This window comes from Oikopleura dioica, chromosome 2, assembly GCF_907165135.1.
Source record: "Oikopleura dioica chromosome 2, OKI2018_I68_1.0, whole genome shotgun sequence".
In the NCBI taxonomy this organism is placed as follows: Eukaryota; Metazoa; Chordata; class Appendicularia; order Copelata; family Oikopleuridae; genus Oikopleura; species Oikopleura dioica.
Window position 1 is genome coordinate 14,402,606 of NC_137292.1, and position 16,431 is coordinate 14,419,036.

At 42.9% G+C, this 16,431-nt stretch overlaps 7 protein-coding genes across 10 annotated transcripts in view; all 7 read right to left on the bottom strand.

Annotated features, from left to right (window-relative positions):
* Positions 1 to 6,722, bottom strand: part of LOC145700284 (scaffold protein ILK-like) — a 65,641-nt gene extending 58,919 nt beyond the window's left edge. Inside the window, exons 1-11 of one of the 2 annotated variants that reach the window (XM_081777537.1) lie at positions 6,570 to 6,722; positions 6,265 to 6,524; positions 6,063 to 6,195; positions 5,123 to 5,184; positions 4,895 to 5,078; positions 4,731 to 4,847; positions 3,963 to 4,121; positions 3,803 to 3,916; positions 3,685 to 3,759; positions 3,527 to 3,640; positions 3,353 to 3,483 (exon numbers count right to left, since the gene is read on the bottom strand). In XM_081777537.1, the coding sequence (XP_081633663.1) occupies positions 3,353 to 3,483; positions 3,527 to 3,640; positions 3,685 to 3,759; positions 3,803 to 3,916; positions 3,963 to 4,121; positions 4,731 to 4,847; positions 4,895 to 5,078; positions 5,123 to 5,184; positions 6,063 to 6,195; positions 6,265 to 6,524; positions 6,570 to 6,722 (1,502 nt within the window). Of the gene's footprint in view, positions 1 to 3,040; positions 3,484 to 3,526; positions 3,641 to 3,684; positions 3,760 to 3,802; positions 3,917 to 3,962; positions 4,122 to 4,730; positions 4,848 to 4,894; positions 5,079 to 5,122; positions 5,185 to 6,062; positions 6,196 to 6,264; positions 6,525 to 6,569 lie in introns of those variants that run through there. The other variant, XM_081777536.1, reaches the window with a different exon arrangement.
* LOC145700295 (uncharacterized) lies at positions 119 to 1,639 on the bottom strand. The gene is made up of 5 exons (XM_081777549.1): positions 1,331 to 1,639; positions 950 to 1,128; positions 748 to 876; positions 420 to 596; positions 119 to 320 (listed from the first exon to the last, which is right to left on the bottom strand). The coding sequence occupies exons 1-5, from the start codon at positions 1,416 to 1,418 to the stop codon at positions 216 to 218; spliced, it is 678 nt and encodes a 225-aa protein (XP_081633675.1). The 5' UTR covers positions 1,419 to 1,639; the 3' UTR covers positions 119 to 215.
* Positions 1,753 to 3,033, bottom strand: LOC145700290 (uncharacterized). Its single transcript, XM_081777544.1, has 3 exons — positions 2,898 to 3,033; positions 2,323 to 2,853; positions 1,753 to 2,275 (listed from the first exon to the last, which is right to left on the bottom strand). Exons 1-3 carry the CDS (start codon positions 2,994 to 2,996, stop codon positions 1,817 to 1,819), a joined length of 1,089 nt encoding a protein of 362 aa, XP_081633670.1. The 5' UTR covers positions 2,997 to 3,033; the 3' UTR covers positions 1,753 to 1,816.
* Positions 6,723 to 6,976: 254 nt separating the features above from the next.
* Positions 6,977 to 8,090, bottom strand: LOC145700292 (protein C-mannosyl-transferase DPY19L3-like). Its single transcript, XM_081777547.1, has 4 exons — positions 7,792 to 8,090; positions 7,501 to 7,735; positions 7,214 to 7,448; positions 6,977 to 7,168 (listed from the first exon to the last, which is right to left on the bottom strand). The coding sequence occupies exons 1-4, from the start codon at positions 7,946 to 7,948 to the stop codon at positions 6,977 to 6,979; spliced, it is 819 nt and encodes a 272-aa protein (XP_081633673.1). The 5' UTR covers positions 7,949 to 8,090.
* Positions 8,091 to 8,120: 30 nt separating this feature from the next.
* On the bottom strand, positions 8,121 to 9,476 carry LOC145700296 (protein C-mannosyl-transferase DPY19L3-like). The gene is made up of 5 exons (XM_081777550.1): positions 9,248 to 9,476; positions 8,975 to 9,187; positions 8,680 to 8,934; positions 8,447 to 8,633; positions 8,121 to 8,403 (listed from the first exon to the last, which is right to left on the bottom strand). The coding sequence occupies exons 1-5, from the start codon at positions 9,474 to 9,476 to the stop codon at positions 8,136 to 8,138; spliced, it is 1,152 nt and encodes a 383-aa protein (XP_081633676.1). The 3' UTR covers positions 8,121 to 8,135.
* A 41-nt stretch (positions 9,477 to 9,517) lies between these two features.
* On the bottom strand, positions 9,518 to 11,094 carry LOC145700473 (uncharacterized). The gene is made up of 6 exons (XM_081777744.1): positions 10,496 to 11,094; positions 10,391 to 10,451; positions 10,275 to 10,343; positions 10,059 to 10,227; positions 9,768 to 10,010; positions 9,518 to 9,720 (listed from the first exon to the last, which is right to left on the bottom strand). The coding sequence occupies exons 1-6, from the start codon at positions 11,086 to 11,088 to the stop codon at positions 9,590 to 9,592; spliced, it is 1,266 nt and encodes a 421-aa protein (XP_081633870.1). The 5' UTR covers positions 11,089 to 11,094; the 3' UTR covers positions 9,518 to 9,589.
* A 25-nt stretch (positions 11,095 to 11,119) lies between these two features.
* On the bottom strand, positions 11,120 to 16,423 carry LOC145700470 (uncharacterized). Of its 3 annotated transcripts, XM_081777742.1 has the most exons (10): positions 16,181 to 16,423; positions 15,398 to 15,851; positions 15,101 to 15,355; positions 14,417 to 15,051; positions 14,192 to 14,296; positions 14,005 to 14,057; positions 13,504 to 13,631; positions 12,642 to 13,408; positions 12,511 to 12,599; positions 11,120 to 11,478 (listed from the first exon to the last, which is right to left on the bottom strand). In XM_081777742.1, the coding sequence occupies exons 1-10, from the start codon at positions 16,413 to 16,415 to the stop codon at positions 11,443 to 11,445; spliced, it is 2,757 nt and encodes a 918-aa protein (XP_081633868.1). In that variant the 5' UTR covers positions 16,416 to 16,423; the 3' UTR covers positions 11,120 to 11,442. The 3 variants fall into 3 exon arrangements, with proteins under 3 accessions (XP_081633868.1, XP_081633867.1, XP_081633866.1); XM_081777740.1 differs by lacking the exon at positions 11,120 to 11,478 and having other exon boundaries at positions 11,631 to 12,599; XM_081777741.1 differs by lacking the exons at positions 11,120 to 11,478; positions 14,192 to 14,296 and having other exon boundaries at positions 11,611 to 12,599.
* Positions 16,424 to 16,431: the final 8 nt, after the last annotated feature.

Sequence of the window (16,431 nt, forward strand, 5' to 3'; positions counted from 1 at the left end):
TTGCGCTCATTGTTTTTTTCCCTAGACCGTCATTTTTGCCATGAACCGCATTATTTCAGACCCTGACTCAGGGTTTATACACAGGTTCCAGAGCTCATCTCTTTGAATTTTACAATTTGTGAATTGGTATAATTGCTACTAGAATAATACAGTGAGAAACTTGCGAACTATTGAGCAGTGACGTTATTAATAAATTTAACTTGCTAGAAAAACGGTTATTTTTCCAGAATACTATTCGGCACATCGGACGCCCGGACTTCTTTCCCGTTGACGAAGAGCGTCTTGCCGTTCCACTTGATCGTTTTGTTCTCTTTCTGCGCCTAATTAACTGTTAGAAGACAAGTTAATGAAATATTATCGCCCGGAACGAAGCGATAATTAGACTGCGCAGAAGAATCGAGTTAGAATCGAGTCCTTACCAGTTTTGCGTAAGCTTCTAGTTTCGCATTATCGTGGATTTGCTTGAGCGTGAGATCTTCTCTGATCTCGAACTGGGCAGGAAGCACTTTTCGTTTGTAGAAAATTCTTGTTTTGTCTTTCCAGCGCTGGAATTTGACGAGAATGGGTTTCGGATTCGATTTTCCGTCATCGTGCCGCTAGAATTTCTTTGAGAATCGAGGTTTCTTATGACTGGACTCGGCAGTCTGAGTCAGGTTCTGAAGAGGCTATTATAAAAGCCGCGTAGCGTTCTTCAGAGCCTGACTCAGGTTTTCTTCGAGCCTATTTTATGAGAGAAAGCTTCTTTACCTCGCAGTATTCGATGTCTTTGTCTTTCAAGTCGATTTCCATTTTTGAAACAAGAAGCTGGCGAACTAATTTTTCAGGATCTTCTTCTGGTCCTTCTTCTGCGAGGCCGAAAAACAGCAAGTTGTATTTCTAAAATTGGCGACGATAAAGAAGGGATGAGTGGAAAAAAAAACAATTAGCAGACGACGCAAGGCCGACTTACCTTTGTGTATTGCTCGAGGACGTCAATCTGATTATCGTGACTTGAGATAGAGAGTCCCGTCTTGTTAGTGTCGAGCGAAAGCTGAAGTTGCTCGTCTAAGAGTCGCTGCTGCGATTCCTGCATCGCCTCAACGCTTTTGATAATGGAGTCTACTTGTCGATCGATCGCGTTTTGCCGTTCTAGGTTACAAGTTCAAAATTCTAACTTTTACTTCAAGGGTTATTTTATCGACAATTTTCAAGCGGTTCATTTTTTCGAAGGAATAATTGAGTCTGACCGAAGCTCGTTCAGAATAGCTTATGTAGTCAACAAATTGAAAAGAACCAGACTTGAAAGAGAAAAAAGCCGCGTTCTTAGAATTCACAGGGGGCACTGTATTACCTGAAAGATAAAGGACCATGGCGACAAAGAGAACTGCCAGAAACAAAAGCGGCCTGACGAGGGTGGCGACTGAGACCTGCCGAAACATCTCTTACGACGTTTTCTTTTCTTGCTTTTCGTGAACTATCTCTGCATCGATAAGGCAAAAGCTAATTACTGACTAAAATGCGGCTGAAATGAGGATTTCGGAGATGTGGTCGGCGACCATGTTTGCCAGAAACTCGCGAACTTGCCCGAGGGAGGATCGCACGGGCCAACGATTTACGAGTTCTTGAACCTTTCATGCAACGTAGGGGTCAATTCTGCCGTCCATTTATGGGCGGAACGAGTTTTAACAGGGGCCGTGATTTATGAGATTCGAAACAAAGAAAATGGAGAATCGCTGACGAGAAAAATAGCGTTTTTTCTGGCCATTTAAAAAGTAGATGTGAGAGTTTATTGTCAATTCGTGTGAGGAAAAAATGCCATCGCTCGAAGAAGGGTAAGTTAGGGGCAGCTTTTGTCGACCATGTCGTAAAGGACTCCTTCCAAAGACAGTTGAGAAACATCAATGGGAGCATCACTGGCGGGCACTTGTCCTCGATCTTGGGCCAAAAGATCATCTTGGGTACTGGAGAAAAGTGGAGGAGAAAGTGGAGGGGTAGCGTCGTCGTCGGTTTCCTGAAACTCGACGGTGCTTTCATCACTGGTCTCATTTCCAAGCCTGGAATCCCAGTCATTCCAGTAGTTCCAGCTCACTTGACTGAGAGATTGAGAAGCTGGAGGAGTCTGCGCTGCTTGCGGTTCTTTTTCTTCTTCATCTTCATCGGATAACAATTCATCGTCGTCGTCCAATTCAGCTGGAATCGCCAACGAAGGAATTTCTAACTCTCGTAGACGCTTCTTCTCGTTATCAGTTGTCGATTCTGATTCGGAGAGCATTTTTATGTGCTCTTGCCAGATCTCCTGAAAAAGTAAGTTTCAAAATCGTAACAAGAATCAAGAGGCGTTACCTTGAATTTGTCATCTTTCGCAAGAAGTTCTTCCTTGCTCTCGTCAAAGTCCCTGATTGGCATCCAGAGAAGATCTCTTATGTCTCTTAGATCGTCGTCGTCCCCTTCGTGCTCAGAAAGACATTTCTGATGGAGGAAAAAGAGGTCTTTGTGAGTGTAAGGAAGCTCTTCAATCTCCAGATTCCAGGGAATGACGATCCCTTCTTTCAACATCTCCATCGCGCGGTCCATGATGTCTTCTTCGTACTTGATCAATCGCTTTACTATCGCAAAGAGCTCCACCATTTGACTGCCCCAGATACCTTGGCCCGGGTTCGTAATGACTCCATGCTGAGCCATAGCTCTCTGGAGAATGTCTCTGTGGGCACATGCGATGCCTTCCTCAGACTCTTCATATTCATCTCCGCTAAGCCTTGCTTCCTCTTCGTCGTCTTCTTCGTCTTCCTCGATTCCTTCGTCTTCTTCGTCTTCCTCGACTTCTGAAATGACTATTTCTGCCTCGTTGCTATTGTTAGTTTCAGGGCCGAAAAGCTGAAGAAATGTCAAAAAATAGTTTGGAGAAGTTTTACTCTTACATGATCAAGAATAAACTTGTCCACTTCGAAGCGCACTTGTGAGTCTATATCAACGATCGGCAGCGATCGATGCAGCGCAGCAAAGTCGAAAGAAGTCATATTCTCCCCCTCTCTCTTGTCTAAAGAATTTTGTATAAAACGACTTGTTGAAGTGAATTGGTGTTTATTGAAGTGCAATCGGCAGTTTTTCCGTTTAGAATTTTGGATGCTGCGGAATTTTATGTTTGGCAAAACATTCAAGTTGGGTCAGTAAAAAATAAAAGAAAACGCAGAGAAGGGAGATAAGAAAGAGGTCAGTAAGGAATTATTTTAGGAAGTTTGGAATTTCTGAAAAATGAACGTCGAATGAATCGAGTTACTGTAACAAGGCGGATTGAAACAAGTTTAAATAGTAATAGTTTTTTCTGAAGCATGCTTTTGGGATAGAAAAAATCAGGAACAGTGAAGATGAAGACTAGTTGTCAGCCATTTTGACAAGGATAGGGACGATCTGCTCGAAGGTGGGTCGCTTGGAAGGCTCGTCTTTCATGCAGATTCTGATGACTTCCGCCATATTTGGAGTTATGCCGTTTGGAATGCGCACGCGCTAGAAATCGATCAGAAATTTGGAAAATCGACCGCCGTCTTACCAAGTTTTCATGGGCAACTTGGATACCAATTTGCATTGATGAAAGATCTGCGAAAGGAATCTCGTGAGTGACCATTTCCCAAAGAACGATGGAGAAGCTCCACATGTCCGCTTTCTGAAATGACAGTATGAAAGCCGCAACCGCGCTCTGATCCGTACCTTTCTATTGTAATCATTTCCTTTGGGTGAGATAGGAGCGAGAGCTTCGGGAGCCATCCAAGCGGGATCGTAGATCTATTCAAGATTTTTAACTCTCGGAAGAATGACAATTTGTCACCTTATCATTTCCCTGGATTGAAAAGTCGGAGCTTGCCAGATCAAGCCTAGCGTTTTGCTCACCATCGATAACGACATGCTTCGAGTTCAGCCGAAATCTTGGAGAGGATCCTGGCTAAAAGACGAAAAATTGTTGACCCTGAAAGTGAGAAGGAAAATACCTGCATGTCATGCAAGAACTTCATCCCTCGCGCAATATCAACGGCAAACTTTTTAATCGCATTGTTGTCCACCACCGGGATTCCCTTTCCTCCGTGCAAGACCGAGTTCAGCGATCCAACAGGCATCCATTGTGAAACAATCGCAAGCGTTGGAGGGTTCTAAAAGTCTTAATTGAAACCGGAAATCGGCTCTAAGCGAGCTTGAAATCTGGTCAATCTGTCTTCCGGCCTAGCGCGCGCCGGGGGCCGAGTCTCTGGACAGACTTTGCCTGGCGGGGCGCGCCAGTCTCGATTTTACGCTCGTTGTCGCTCTTGATCAAAATTGCTCCATATTTAAAGATCCCGAAGTCTTCCAGAAAATCAGAAAAATAAAAATAATGTTTATCTTCAAACTTTTCAAAGCCTCGCTCGAAAGGCTCTTCAAAGAAGAAGTCGAAATCGGCCTAGAGCACTTGATCCTCTTCGCTGCCAAGTGCGGCATATGCCTGACGCTTCAAGATGTCATGATAGGATCGGTCAAAATAGAAGACCTAGTGCACTCGCTGAAGGAAATCAAGGCGCTAGAAGACCCCGTGATCATTCGAGCGCTGACGGAAACCATGTGTTTCATCCCTCCAGCTGGCCTCGCCCCTCAGCAGCGCAAAAATCTATCGACTTTGCTGAATCAAGAAATTCAACGCGAAATGTCTGATCTCTTGAACACCTCTGACTACTGTTCCGATCTCGAGGAGACTTATTAATAATTTTTCCCTGTAAATACAAGAGTACCTGAATTTTGCTGACGATTCCAAGGGCAGGAAGGAGATTTTGATGGGAGAAAATTCGTGTTTTCGCGTATTCTTCTTGGAATTCGCGAAGATGCCTCGAAGAAAGAGCCAAAGGTTTCTGAGGCAAATAAGGGATGAATCCTCAAATTGAAGAGATAGTCTTACATTATCATTGTCAGAGTCGACAGTAAGCGATCTCGGTAAAATGAGGATCTTTACTAAAACGTCGGAATCGTTCCATTTGCCTTTGAGAATGCTGTAGGACTTTGTGTCTTCCAGGCGAGCTTTGATGTTGAGTGCTTTCATGTCCAGATCGTTGTGTTTGTCCTGTAGTCGAAAAGTATGAGGTCTGAAAGAAGGAATTGAAGCAGTTAAAAAGGGAGGAGAGCTTACTTTGCCGTTCCAAGCCATGTTTTCGACTGATACGGGATTCTGTCGACACTCTCGTCGAGAGGCTTAGATTGAGATGCAAAATGAGATCATCTGATTGGTCAAAAGAAAGTTAGATCGCAGAGAGAAATAATGTTCAAAGGGGGATTGAATTTACGACGATTTACGAATCACTTCAAAGTTCTTGAGCTGCCGGTAGAATTCAGAATCGATCAAAGCCAGTTGACGAAAAATCTTCATCGATTGCAAAGAGCGGCGCATCCCGACTTAGGAAAGCCAGCTTATAAATTTCTCGAATGAAGAGTTTTTAGGGGGTTCAGTTGATGAATCGGCGAGAATCAACTCGGCAGCTGGGATAATTCGATCCGCTCATCTCAGAGGCCTTCATCTTTTGGAATTACGAGGCGTGACGTTTGATGAAAATGCTTCCCAACCACCTAATGATTATGGTTCAATTTTTACGAAAAAACAGTTAGTTAGTTCGATCTTGGGTCAATTTTATCAAAAAACAAATCTCGTAGTTCATTTCCTGCTGTGAGGTGCCCCTAAGTGGCGCCCTCTTTTGGAAGATGGATCACAGATTATAATGGACAATACCAAGTTCACGATAAATGAAAAGTTATAAGTTGTAAAATGAAAGCAAAATTGTTTGCATATATTCGTCGCCTTGTCTATTAAACCAGATAAAGAATTTCTCTTTAACATGATGGAAATCAACGAGGACCTCGACGACTGCTCTTCAATCGACCAAGTGAATGTTATCAAATCAGAAAATGAAGCGGCCGTTGAAGACCTCGTAGAAAAAATATCATCTTCTTTCGACAATGAAGACTTTGAACGCGCTCTAGAACTGCTGCAGCACATGAAGTACCGCGAGCGACTTGCAAAGCGCGTCGAGAAAAAAATCGAAAGTTTCTAATAAATTCGAAAATACAACTCATTCCTGATCCATTTGCTGTGCTCTAGCTTTCAACTCGGTCGCAAGAGCACGTCTGGCTTTTTCTAGCGGCGTTTGTCCGTATTTATTCTCCAGAAGGAGCTTTGCACCATTTTCAAACAGCAGGATTGCAAGTTCCCTAGACAAATGTTCGGTTTCATGGATTTTCATTTATAGAATAAACATGGTAACATTTACAGAATTCTACCGATAGTTGCCAAAGCAAGCGTAGTGCAGGGGGCTATTTCCGTGCTCATTTCGCTCATTTAGCAGGGACAGCGTCGTTTTGTGCCTCATAAGGGTCTTGGCAATTTCCAGATGACCACATTGGCAGGCATTGTGAAGAGGAGTATCGTCTCCTCGGTTCTTGGCAGAGACACGGGCTCCCCGGTCAAGCAGCAGTTCTACAACTTGTTTGTGGCCGTATCTAGCCGCCCAGTGTAGGGGAGTGAACCAGTGATCATCGACCTGTAAGAGAACAGTAACGACTGCATTGAAGATTTGTGATGTTACCTGGTTCACATCGTTTTCAGTATTATCTAGCCAGAGTTTTATGCTCATGACACTGTCGCCCTTCTTCGAAAGGTGGAAAATGTCTGCTGGTTGTTGTGCTTCCATCATCGCCATTTTGACTATTTCTACTCTAGGATCAAAAATCAGTTGCATTTTGCTGTTGTTAAACGTTTTCTTATCAGTAAGTGTAATTTCTGGAAGACAGAATGAATCATGCAGCTAAAACTGTAAGGCGTAATGGTGAGTAGGTGGTGGTAAGGTCACTTTGAATAGAGAAAAACGAGCACTAGAATTGCAGAAGGCCACGATTGAACTAAATGTTTCTAAGAGTACGTTCATTCGATGTTCATTTTGAAGATCAAATATTGAAATCTCGTAGACTACTTTAAGGAGAGCACAGAAGGTGTCTAATAATAATAATCGATGAGTTTCTGACGTTCGGATCTCATCAAATCGTATTTATCATTGTTGGTCAGCTTGTAGACGCGAAATGTCTTGTTCTCAAGCACCAGCTGGAAATATTTTGCATAAGAGGGATTTACTTGAACTTCGTTGCAAAATCTTTCTGGCAGACCCGCCTTTGGAGTCGTTCGGTCAGCCTTAAAAATATTGTCTAGGCTTTCTCAATTCAAAGCGATTGAAACCTGAAGATGATCATTTGCTAGGTCAATCAGATCTGGCGTCGCGCAGTTATCCTTTTTCGAACCGCCTTGATAGCAAATCGAGTTTTCCACCACAATATGCGTCGTTCCATATTTTCCTAGCCGCTCGAGCACTTCTTCCGCCGTTCTATGAGCGTAAATCTGGTATACATCGAAAGTAGTTTCTCTCAACCGCTTGTCTTCGTAATGAGGATGATTTGTGAGCGCTCTCCAGGTGCTAAATGACAAATTAAACAACTGGTCTACATTCCAGGTTAGGGTTAGGTTACCTGAGCCGGACGCCAGCATTGAGCTGCATAGATCCCGAAAAGACTGTATCTCTCGGCTGCTGGGCTCCCCATTCCATGAGCTCTACTGTGTCGGGATCGTAAAATTCGAGCTCTTTAGTCGTTTGCTTCGTGTAGTCTTCAATGTTGTTGTAATAGGCTCCGAATAAAAGAGCAGCAGTGATGAAAAATCTTCCATCTCTCCATTTTAATATTCCCCAAATTTCCGGAAGCGACACTTTTCAAGGTAAAAAGCTTCAAAAACTTTACGCGAATTTCACTTTTCAACCTTGCCTAAACAAATCAAAGCGGCCGCATGCGGCGACCACAAGTACTTCATTCTCATCGTCGACAAAGCAAGAAGGAAAAAGATAAAGGAGTGGATGAGATGATAGCCGATTTCGGGGCGATCTGAAAATGGTCCTCTTCCAGGCTTGCCATTTTCGTCCATTGACCAGACTTGAAATTGGTGGTATAAAAGAGCTAATAATCCAACGACAAGGACTGCGATCCAAGCTGGTAGGAATCCCTGCGTTGCTAGCCGCGGGAAAGTGTCTTTTGGCAGGAAATTGAACGCGCCATTGCATAGATAGAGCTATTTCGAGGTCATAATGGACATTTTTAGACAGTGGGGGCTGTTATAAGTTGTCTTCTAACCTTTCCTTTGCGTCGAAATCATCCGTTTCGGCGATTTCAAACTTTGCGAGGAGAAATTTGAAAATATGCTCGTCAGGCTCAACAGCTATTGCCGATTTGACTCCCATTTGGAAAACGGTAGCGAGAGCGATTGTGAGAATGATTTCGATAATGAGCTTCAGGAAGGAAATAATTGCGCCGTCTTTAGATCTGCGTAGACGACAAGAAAGCATAATCCAAGCTGCAGGAATGAAGGAAGCAACAAGTGATCTATAAAAGAATGATAAGCTGGAATAAAATTCTGTGGGTAAACCTTGGAGTCATGGTATTGAAGAACTGGAGAATGTAAGTCATCACCAGCGAAAATATCAGAGACAGATAGACAACTTTCACTTTCTTCGTTGGCACCAGATCGAGAGCACCAGCGCCATAAAGCGCGCAAGCTTGGAGAAGAAAGACGAACTGATTGAATTGCCAGCAAATCGCGAAGCAAAAAGAAGCTGGAAAGTTTTCATTTCTATCTTTCAAATCAAAACGAAAACTTACCGAAACAAAGCCCTACTGTATATTTGACATCGTGCTGAGTACCCTGTTTGAAATATTTTGTCAGTATTGCCAGTTGAAGAGCCCAAAAAGGAAGAGCGAAGGACTCTCTCAGCGGAACGGTGAACTCGACTCTCGTCATGTCGAATCGAGCCAGAGTGAAGAAGACTGGAGCGGGAAGAGCGCATACCCATGATCCACAAAGCATCCAAGCTGTGAAGTACAGCGACAAACTGTAGATAAGTTGGAGATTGAACACTAAAATTCCATCAAAATAAAGAAGATGGAGGAAAGAAACCTTGGTATGTGTACCAAATGATCGGGATGAGCTTTGGTTTGAGAATTTTGTAGACGACGCCTAAGAAAAACTCCTGGTAGATGTTGAATCGCTCGAGGATATTGACTTCATTAGGGAATTCGGTTTTGTTATCGCGGGTGTATCGATGCATGGCAGTTGAAAAATCGGGAGCTTCAACGTATTGCTTGAAGTAAGAATAATAGAGTCCAGATTCTGTTCTTTCATGAAGTTCGAGAAATACTCGCCGCGTAAGTAAGAACCTTCGAAACGAACCTTTCCTGAAAGAAATTTCTCTTTCGACCTGCTTGATGTTCGTGAACCACATTTCATTTTCATGCTGAATGTACAGATACCATGTATGATGATAAGCAATGGCCAAACCAATGAGAACTCCAATCACATTCCAAACCAAAGAAAGAAAATTAACTTCCGCTCGTTTTCCAGTATCCACTTTCTTTGCTTCTTTCTCTTTCGATTTCCTATCCGATGCCTTTTTGGCCATTCTAAAACAAGAGTTTTAAGCAAATGGGTTTATAAAAATAGTTCTGTAATTAAAAAATAAAAACATGGATGATGGAAGTGATAGAAAACAGTGATGGAGACGGTTGGACATTTTCAAATTTCGTTTTGTTTCTTGATTCTTTGATACAGCGCGCCTCCTGGAGCATCAGAAAAGCTCATAGCCGCCCAAGAGAGAAGAAGAAGTGATGCTCGAATCCACTCGACGATGATGAAGCCGTCGGAGTCTGATTAAATAAAAACATGAGCGTTTCTCGCGACCAAGAATAAGTACCTTCGAAATCAGGAACTTGTGTGGCATTTTGACTGTCTGGAAGAGCCTCAACTGCCTCCAATTTTGCAGTTTCATAAAGGCAATCACCAACAGCCGAGATCATAAGAGCTATGAGAAGGGCGATGTTGCTCAAACTCGCTGGATCGAATCGAATGAGTCGTGTCAATCCGCCGATTCCAAGTGGATCGACGTTGCAAAGCGTTCCGAATGTCGCGAATGTTATTAACGCACTCACTGTTACATCTAAAAGCAGCTTTCAAGACAACGAAAGGCCTCGTTTTGTCAACTTACAGAGAGCTTCCCTAGCTTCGCGATGGAAGTGAACACTGAACTGATTCCCTAGAGCTCCAATCAACGCAATACCAGCAGAAAGTCCAAGAGAAAATCTCGCAAAATTTCTTATAATCGTTAGCAGTCCTTCTCCTTGTTTATGCGTTGTTTCGGGAGTAGCAAAAGCGGGCTAAATAAGAAATTTTAATATAAAAGGAAAGTGGTAAAAAGTCTCACCATTCTGCCATGATTGTCCATTGGCCGGGTGTTATCTCCGGGCGCTTTAGCCTGGAAGCCAGTTTTCGTCTGTTGGGAATTCGTTAGAACAAGATAATGCTTTTGGCTTGATTTACCTGAACATAGAGATGGCCTTCAGTTGGATTGACGTTATTTGGTCGGCCGTAGTCTTTCACACTATAAACGATGAATAATTACAGTAAAACACTGTAATAACTTACCTATTGGGCTTATGGACTTTTTTCGTTTCCACAGGAGCATGTTTAGCCAACAATGTTTGGTATCTTACATCAACAGGCACGTCTTCAGGGATTTCAGCTGGCTCGTTTAAAATTTGCGGCGGAGCTCCTGCGGGAATCGGCATTCCTCGGTCGATTCCATCCAAATTTCCCATGTCGATGTTTTGAGCTGGTTCTTCACCGAGATTTGCACTGTCGGGGTAGATATTCTGTCGGGGTAGATATTCTGTTCTCTCGAGGGTTTCGTCAAATCGGACGGATTTCGAGCTCTGTTTCATCAGCGGAGGAACGTCTTCTGTCATTTGGAAGGATTCATTGACTTGCTCCTGAGGCAAAGCATCGACTGGGCGAGGTGAAAGAGTCTCCAAGGATCGTGGCGATTCTTGAACAAGCTGAACCGTATCTGATGTGCTATCCGGAGCAGGTGCTTTTGTTCGTCGCTTCTTTCGCTGACGACGAGCGGTAGATTGAATTGGCGGAAGTTGGGTAGGAGGAGGCATGCTTGCTGGGCTTTCATTAGGTTGACCGGAATCTGGTGCGGGCAGATCATTCAGCTGATCCAAAATCGAAGACATTCTGGGTATGTTTTGTTTGAACTAACGAATTGAAAAAAAGATTAGCGCTAGAATTATGAAGAATTACAAAATTGTCTGAGCGAGTAGATATGAAGGCACTGGTCTTAACATAAGTATACAGAAAATCATGACATCAGGATGAATTATAAGTGTGAAAGAGTATTGGAACTACCAAAAGCAAAGCGTTGTCAATCAGTTGAAATAATTTACAGAAGCAAATGAAGGAAATCTCTGTGTATAAGGTATAGAAAAGGACATGAAGAGATAGTAACACTGCGTTGCATCGAAAATAATAATCTCGCGGCATCGTCGGAGTTGTCGGTCTTTGAGGAATGATTAGATCCTGCTCGCACTTCATCTGCGCCGGGGTCCATTTCCGTATGGGTATTGCTTTAGTCCGTTTTCATAAAACACAATTGTCATCGACATTTGTCGATGTTGAATTTTTCCACAGCAATGTTAACAACAAAATTAGCGAACAGCAGACTTTTTCCTGCTTCTATTCTGCAGTTCTGATTCAAATCTTTTGCTAGAAATTCGATTCAACATGCAACAACCCTGCGACAGACGTTTTTTATCAGGAAAATTTATTCATTTTATTGTTTTGTGTTTTATTTGTCAGTGAACTCCGTTTTCTGTTTGTTTCAGGTAGAGGGTTCTGTACAAGAAGCAAGATTTTTTGAAGACATTGATTTGCTTGACTGGTGGGTGATTTCTTGAAGGAAAAAATGCAAAAAATATATTTTAAACCTGAGAACTTATTATAATAATTATGAATTAATAAATAATAATGCGCCAGTTTTTTATCTGTGAGGGTCACTACACATATCCTACTATATATACATTTATGAATTAAAACTCTAGTTTTTTAGGAAAGCAAGTATCGAGAATGGAGAACATATGCTGTCCGCATTCGTTCTGATTCTTGAAGACAATCGACTCAAACTGAGGGGTAGACGACTGAGATCGAGAGGAGGTGCTGGATGAACTTGAAGAGGTTGCTGAAGACTGAGAAGTGGTAGTGGAGGAAATGGGTTTCAAAGCTGGCTCTAGAGCCGCTTTGGTTTCAATAATGTTAGAAGAAGCGATGTGAGGGTGGTGAGCATAAAAGGGCTCGCGAATATTGGGCCGCAATTCAATAGTGTTGCTGTTTAAGTCCTTGGGCAAGAACTGAGACGAAACTGGAGGACAAGGGCGATTAATAGTGGCATCAGCTTCTGTCTCCCTTGTAGCAGGGGCCGGTTGGTGAGGGCTTTGGAAGGCAGGGAGATTTCGGCGGGGAAATACTTTGCCAGGTGGAGAGATAAGTTTGGGGTCGTAGAAGGGGAAAGGCGGGGGAGCAACAGGGAAACGAGGGACGGCAAAGGGAAGACGAAACATGTTGAAGGATGGGTGGGGGACTTGCGGTTGCTGAAAACGTTCCTGTAAGTGAGCGCGGCCAGTTTGAAGCTGCCCAGAGTGGACGTACTGCTCTGCTTGTCCATTTTGAAGAAGTACGCTGTTAAGTTGATCTGAAACATCAGATAGATGCGATTTCAATAAGAATTCTATACCCTGAGAAATAACTGGCGTGTTTCCGTATTGCATCACGCTCGTCTGTCGAACACTTTCGGTAAGAAGTCCTCGCGGAGATTGCTGAGGAGCACTCCTTTGTCCGTGCGCTTGTTGATACTGCGCTTGATTCATCTGCTGATATAAACGTAGTTCTTCCTCAGCTTGGTGGGAATGGTCGCTCGATCGGAAGCCCGGCTGATGGTAAGCTGGCTGCCTCCTTTCGTTCATTCTACTCACTTGATGCTGCAGATCTTGCTGAACAGCTGGATCTGTAAAGTACTGAGTATTCGGGATTCGGTCTACTCGTTGAATTCGCTGAGTTTGCGGTACTTGATGTCTCTGGTACGGATGGTGCTGGAGCTTTGGAGAGCGACGCTTTCTCTCTGGCTGAATGACCTTCGAATACTCGTTCGGGTGAAGATGTCGAATCGTATTTGAAGAAGCAGGCGGAAAGTTCACACCGTTCGATGTTACGCCCACGAGTTTCAGCGCTGGCGTACTGGCTCTTGTATCGACGAACGCGTTCTGTATGAAGTTGTTCACTTGTCGCTGAGTAGAGCGCTTCTCCTTCGTTAAATAGCTCGTTCTTGATCCTGGGCGCTCAGGCGAATCGTCTGAAATTACGCCACCATCTTCTGGAACTCCTCGCTTTCTTCCACTTTCTTGAGAGTGAAAGGATCTCATAATGACACCTTCTCGGTGAACGTCGGGCGAGCCCGAAAGCTCTGGAGTCACTGTTAGTGGTTTTTCCATCGATGGTTTGACGCTTAATGAAAATTTATGCATTGTTCTCTTCGTTGATGTCAAAAAGTCTTGGTTGCTATTCAAATAATCGCGTAATAACAAGGGTTTGAAAATTACCTCATAACGTCAATATATTCATTCTCTTGCGTCTGTGCCGGCACCACTACCTCTTCTCTTTGCAGTGGCTTGTAATACGCGATTTCGTCTGCACGGGTACCCACATCAAGTTCCTCGCCGCTTTCGCTCTGAATGTAACATTGATACGCCTCATACATTATGCTCTCGTTTGTTATATATAGAGTCCAGGCCGATTTATATCTATCGAATGGTAAGTGCACGCTTCGATGACGATACGTCGAGTATCACGGGTCATTTAGGATTTGGTGTTTTACCGAGTGCTTGTATACATTTTTTAAATCATCCATCGTGCCATTTGAAATAATGTGACTCGTAGTAAGAATATGTTAATCATCAAAAATGACATATAATTTTGTTAACATAAAGCTTTAGTGCAAAGAAAATTGGAAAATAAATAGATTAGTATGTTCGCTCAACTGTGAAAATTCACGTAGAACTCTCTTGATAGTATATCTTTACGGCGATGGAAAGTAAAATTACCTCTATTTCAATGGAAGCCGATCGTTGTCTTTTGAAAGGCGCTGCACCGTTCGCTAAATATTCATTTTTAGTGAATGATAAAATTAATTATTGACTGGAATCAGATGGCTTTATTAATTAACATGAGTGTGTGGCCCTGCTGAAATTTTAATCGCGACTCTATATAAAACGCGACGTGTTACTGTACCTAAGCCTTGGTTGATAAAAATGGGGAATTCTCGGACCATGGCTTGGCCGTTTTGCCAGTCTTGCTCGTCTTGATTGATAGTTAGGTGGGTGGAATCAGATTGGTCTGAATATTGTTGAATTATATTCAGATATTGATTGTTTTCTGATTATTTTTTTTATCATAACATTATTCACTAACATTATTGATAAAAAAAGCTATTTTTCTCTAAGATCTCGTTCAAACCTGGAACTGTTTCCTCAAAGCCGTTGTCGATCTCTGTCTTGTGCGCTCCTCCTTCAAGCAGTTCTACTGTAAACTCTTCCTGAGAATATTTTCCCTCCTTTTTCGCCTCTTCTTTCTCAAGTGTGCAATCGGATTCCTTCTTATCAACTAACGCGTCGGAATCTCTCTCATGCGCGGGTTCTTCTTTACGTTGCACATTCGGCTTATCGAAATTCTCCACCTTGCCGGCTTCAATTTTTCCCATGCTTTTGATGCTTTCTTCGTCGTATGAAAACTCGTCAACACTGTCGTGTTCAATTTGCTCACGCGATTTGAAGTTGTGTTTGAATTCAGAGTCCGAATCCGACGCCATCGCGACTTTAACCGATTCTTCAGGAGCTTCCTGGGTCTCTCGCGTCTCTTTTCCTTCATCGCCAATCTTTCCAACAGTTTCTTGAATTATCTTTTCCAGGTCAAAGGGTTCTGATGAAGGAGCACCATCGGCGTCCTTCTCGATCGATTCGAAAGCTTCTTCCAGGATACTCTTTTTCCTTGCGAATGCACGAAGCGAACGGACATTTCCTTCCTCGGATTCACTTTTGTCAGTTGATGATTCTACTGGTTCAGCGACGATCTTCTGGACTTCATTTATTCTGCTACGAATACGCCTTTAAAAGACACTATTTTCATCCGAAGAGTTCTTACCTGACGCTGTCTTCAGATTTGTCAATATCTTCATTTGAATTTGACATTTTATCATTTTCATCAGGCTTTGTTAATTTTGCTTCACTAGAATTTGGCAGTGGAGAATTTGAAGGACTTTTTCTACTCATTGAATCTTCATCAATAATCAAGGAGCCATCTTTAGGGGAGGTCGGGTTGTTTTTCTCAGGTTCAGGATCAACGAATTCATTCGGCAGCTGGTCAGGATGAAGATCTTCCAAAGAAGGAACAGAAACACTAAATTTATCATAACTTTTTTATCAAAATTCTTGAGATTACTTTGAATCATTCGAAATCTTTCTCAGCGGTGGCGGAGGACTGCTCAACTCATTTTTCATACAGAGCTCCTCCTCTTCGTTTAAGAAAAACTCTTTCTTCGGCGACTCGCTCTCTTGGAGACTCTTTTCATTATTTTCTTCTTGGTTATTTTGATCGGCAAGACTGTTTGTCTTCTGGTTAGTTTGTTCTTGTTGAGTTTTTTCTGCATCATCATTATCATCATCGAGCGTTAGGTCAACAATTGCGACTTCGGTTTGGACGCGAGGTCGACTAGGGACGGACGTGTTTGGTCTACGAATGCCTCGCCGTGTGTTCACTGGAAGAAAGTCACTTCCCGCCCTGGAGGCTGTTGGCGAGTACGCGTAGCCGATCGAACTCGTCATGCTCCCTCGTTTGACTTGTGTCTTTGGAGGCGTCTTGCCAAGCTTCTCGTAGAATTCCAAACGGCGTTGGTCTAAAACGTAAAATCACTTTTGAAAAGTCAAAATCAGATTTATTCTTGACAAGCAAAGTTATATCTTTCATTTATCAACTTGATAGCTATCGACAAGTTGTAAATATTTGAATTGCTTTCGTAAATACAAGGATCAGGTGATAGTCACTTTCTAGCGATTAGGCTTTCCTGGAGACTCGAAACTATTTGATAACTATCGACAAAGGTCATTTGTATATTAAAAAAGATTCCTCATGGCCTGATAAATGCTGAGTTTCGTTATTACGTTTATTCCCCCTTGACCTTTGGGGGTAAATTTCATCACTGTTTTATAAGTTCACAAGTCTTACTTTTGCTGCTATCTTCACCGCGAAATGGGTACCATTTAGGAAGAAAGCGTCGGACCTGCTTGAAGCGGCCTTTCTTCTTATCGTCTGGGACGAGTTTTTCATAGCGCTCGTAGGCGATTTCCCAGGCATGGTCATTCAGAATTCCGACGGCTTGGAATTTCTTGCAGTGGTCGCAGAGGCCAAACTCTCGCCCACCCATTAGTTCGATCGGGATTCCATAGCTATCCGACTCCATTCTAGAGCAAAATCAA

Excerpts from the sequence above, each read along its gene's own strand:
- LOC145700296 (XM_081777550.1), bottom strand. The coding sequence starts at position 9,476 with ATGGCCAAAAAGGCATCGGATAGGAAATCGAAAGAGAAAGAAGCAAAG. Across the intron at positions 9,188-9,247 it reads AGAAATTTCTTTCAGGAAAG|AATCTGGACTCTATTATTCT; the intron begins GTTCGTTTCGAA and ends ATGAAAGAACAG. Across the intron at positions 8,404-8,446 it reads TTCAATACCATGACTCCAAG|ATCACTTGTTGCTTCCTTCA; the intron begins GTTTACCCACAG and ends ATTCTTTTATAG.
- LOC145700473 (XM_081777744.1), bottom strand. The coding sequence starts at position 11,088 with ATGTCTTCGATTTTGGATCAGCTGAATGATCTGCCCGCACCAGATTCC. Across the intron at positions 10,228-10,274 it reads TGGACAATCATGGCAGAATG|CCCGCTTTTGCTACTCCCGA; the intron begins GTGAGACTTTTT and ends TTTCTTATTTAG. Across the intron at positions 10,011-10,058 it reads CGAAGCTAGGGAAGCTCTCT|ATGTAACAGTGAGTGCGTTA; the intron begins GTAAGTTGACAA and ends AGCTGCTTTTAG.
- LOC145700470 (XM_081777740.1), bottom strand. The coding sequence starts at position 16,415 with ATGGAGTCGGATAGCTATGGAATCCCGATCGAACTAATGGGTGGGCGA. Across the intron at positions 13,409-13,503 it reads GAATATATTGACGTTATGAG|CGTCAAACCATCGATGGAAA; the intron begins GTAATTTTCAAA and ends ATTTTCATTAAG. Across the intron at positions 12,600-12,641 it reads CACGCCAGTTATTTCTCAGG|ATCAACTTAACAGCGTACTT; the intron begins GTATAGAATTCT and ends CTGATGTTTCAG.
- LOC145700292 (XM_081777547.1), bottom strand. The coding sequence starts at position 7,948 with ATGGACGAAAATGGCAAGCCTGGAAGAGGACCATTTTCAGATCGCCCC. Across the intron at positions 7,736-7,791 it reads GGCCGCTTTGATTTGTTTAG|TGTCGCTTCCGGAAATTTGG; the intron begins GCAAGGTTGAAA and ends TACCTTGAAAAG. Across the intron at positions 7,449-7,500 it reads AATGCTGGCGTCCGGCTCAG|CACCTGGAGAGCGCTCACAA; the intron begins GTAACCTAACCC and ends TTTGTCATTTAG.
- LOC145700290 (XM_081777544.1), bottom strand. The coding sequence starts at position 2,996 with ATGACTTCTTTCGACTTTGCTGCGCTGCATCGATCGCTGCCGATCGTT. Across the intron at positions 2,854-2,897 it reads ACAAGTTTATTCTTGATCAT|CTTTTCGGCCCTGAAACTAA; the intron begins GTAAGAGTAAAA and ends ACATTTCTTCAG. Across the intron at positions 2,276-2,322 it reads CGAAAGATGACAAATTCAAG|GAGATCTGGCAAGAGCACAT; the intron begins GTAACGCCTCTT and ends TTACTTTTTCAG.
- LOC145700295 (XM_081777549.1), bottom strand. The coding sequence starts at position 1,418 with ATGTTTCGGCAGGTCTCAGTCGCCACCCTCGTCAGGCCGCTTTTGTTT. Across the intron at positions 877-949 it reads TCCTCGAGCAATACACAAAG|AAATACAACTTGCTGTTTTT; the intron begins GTAAGTCGGCCT and ends CGCCAATTTTAG. Across the intron at positions 321-419 it reads TAGAAGCTTACGCAAAACTG|GCGCAGAAAGAGAACAAAAC; the intron begins GTAAGGACTCGA and ends ACAGTTAATTAG.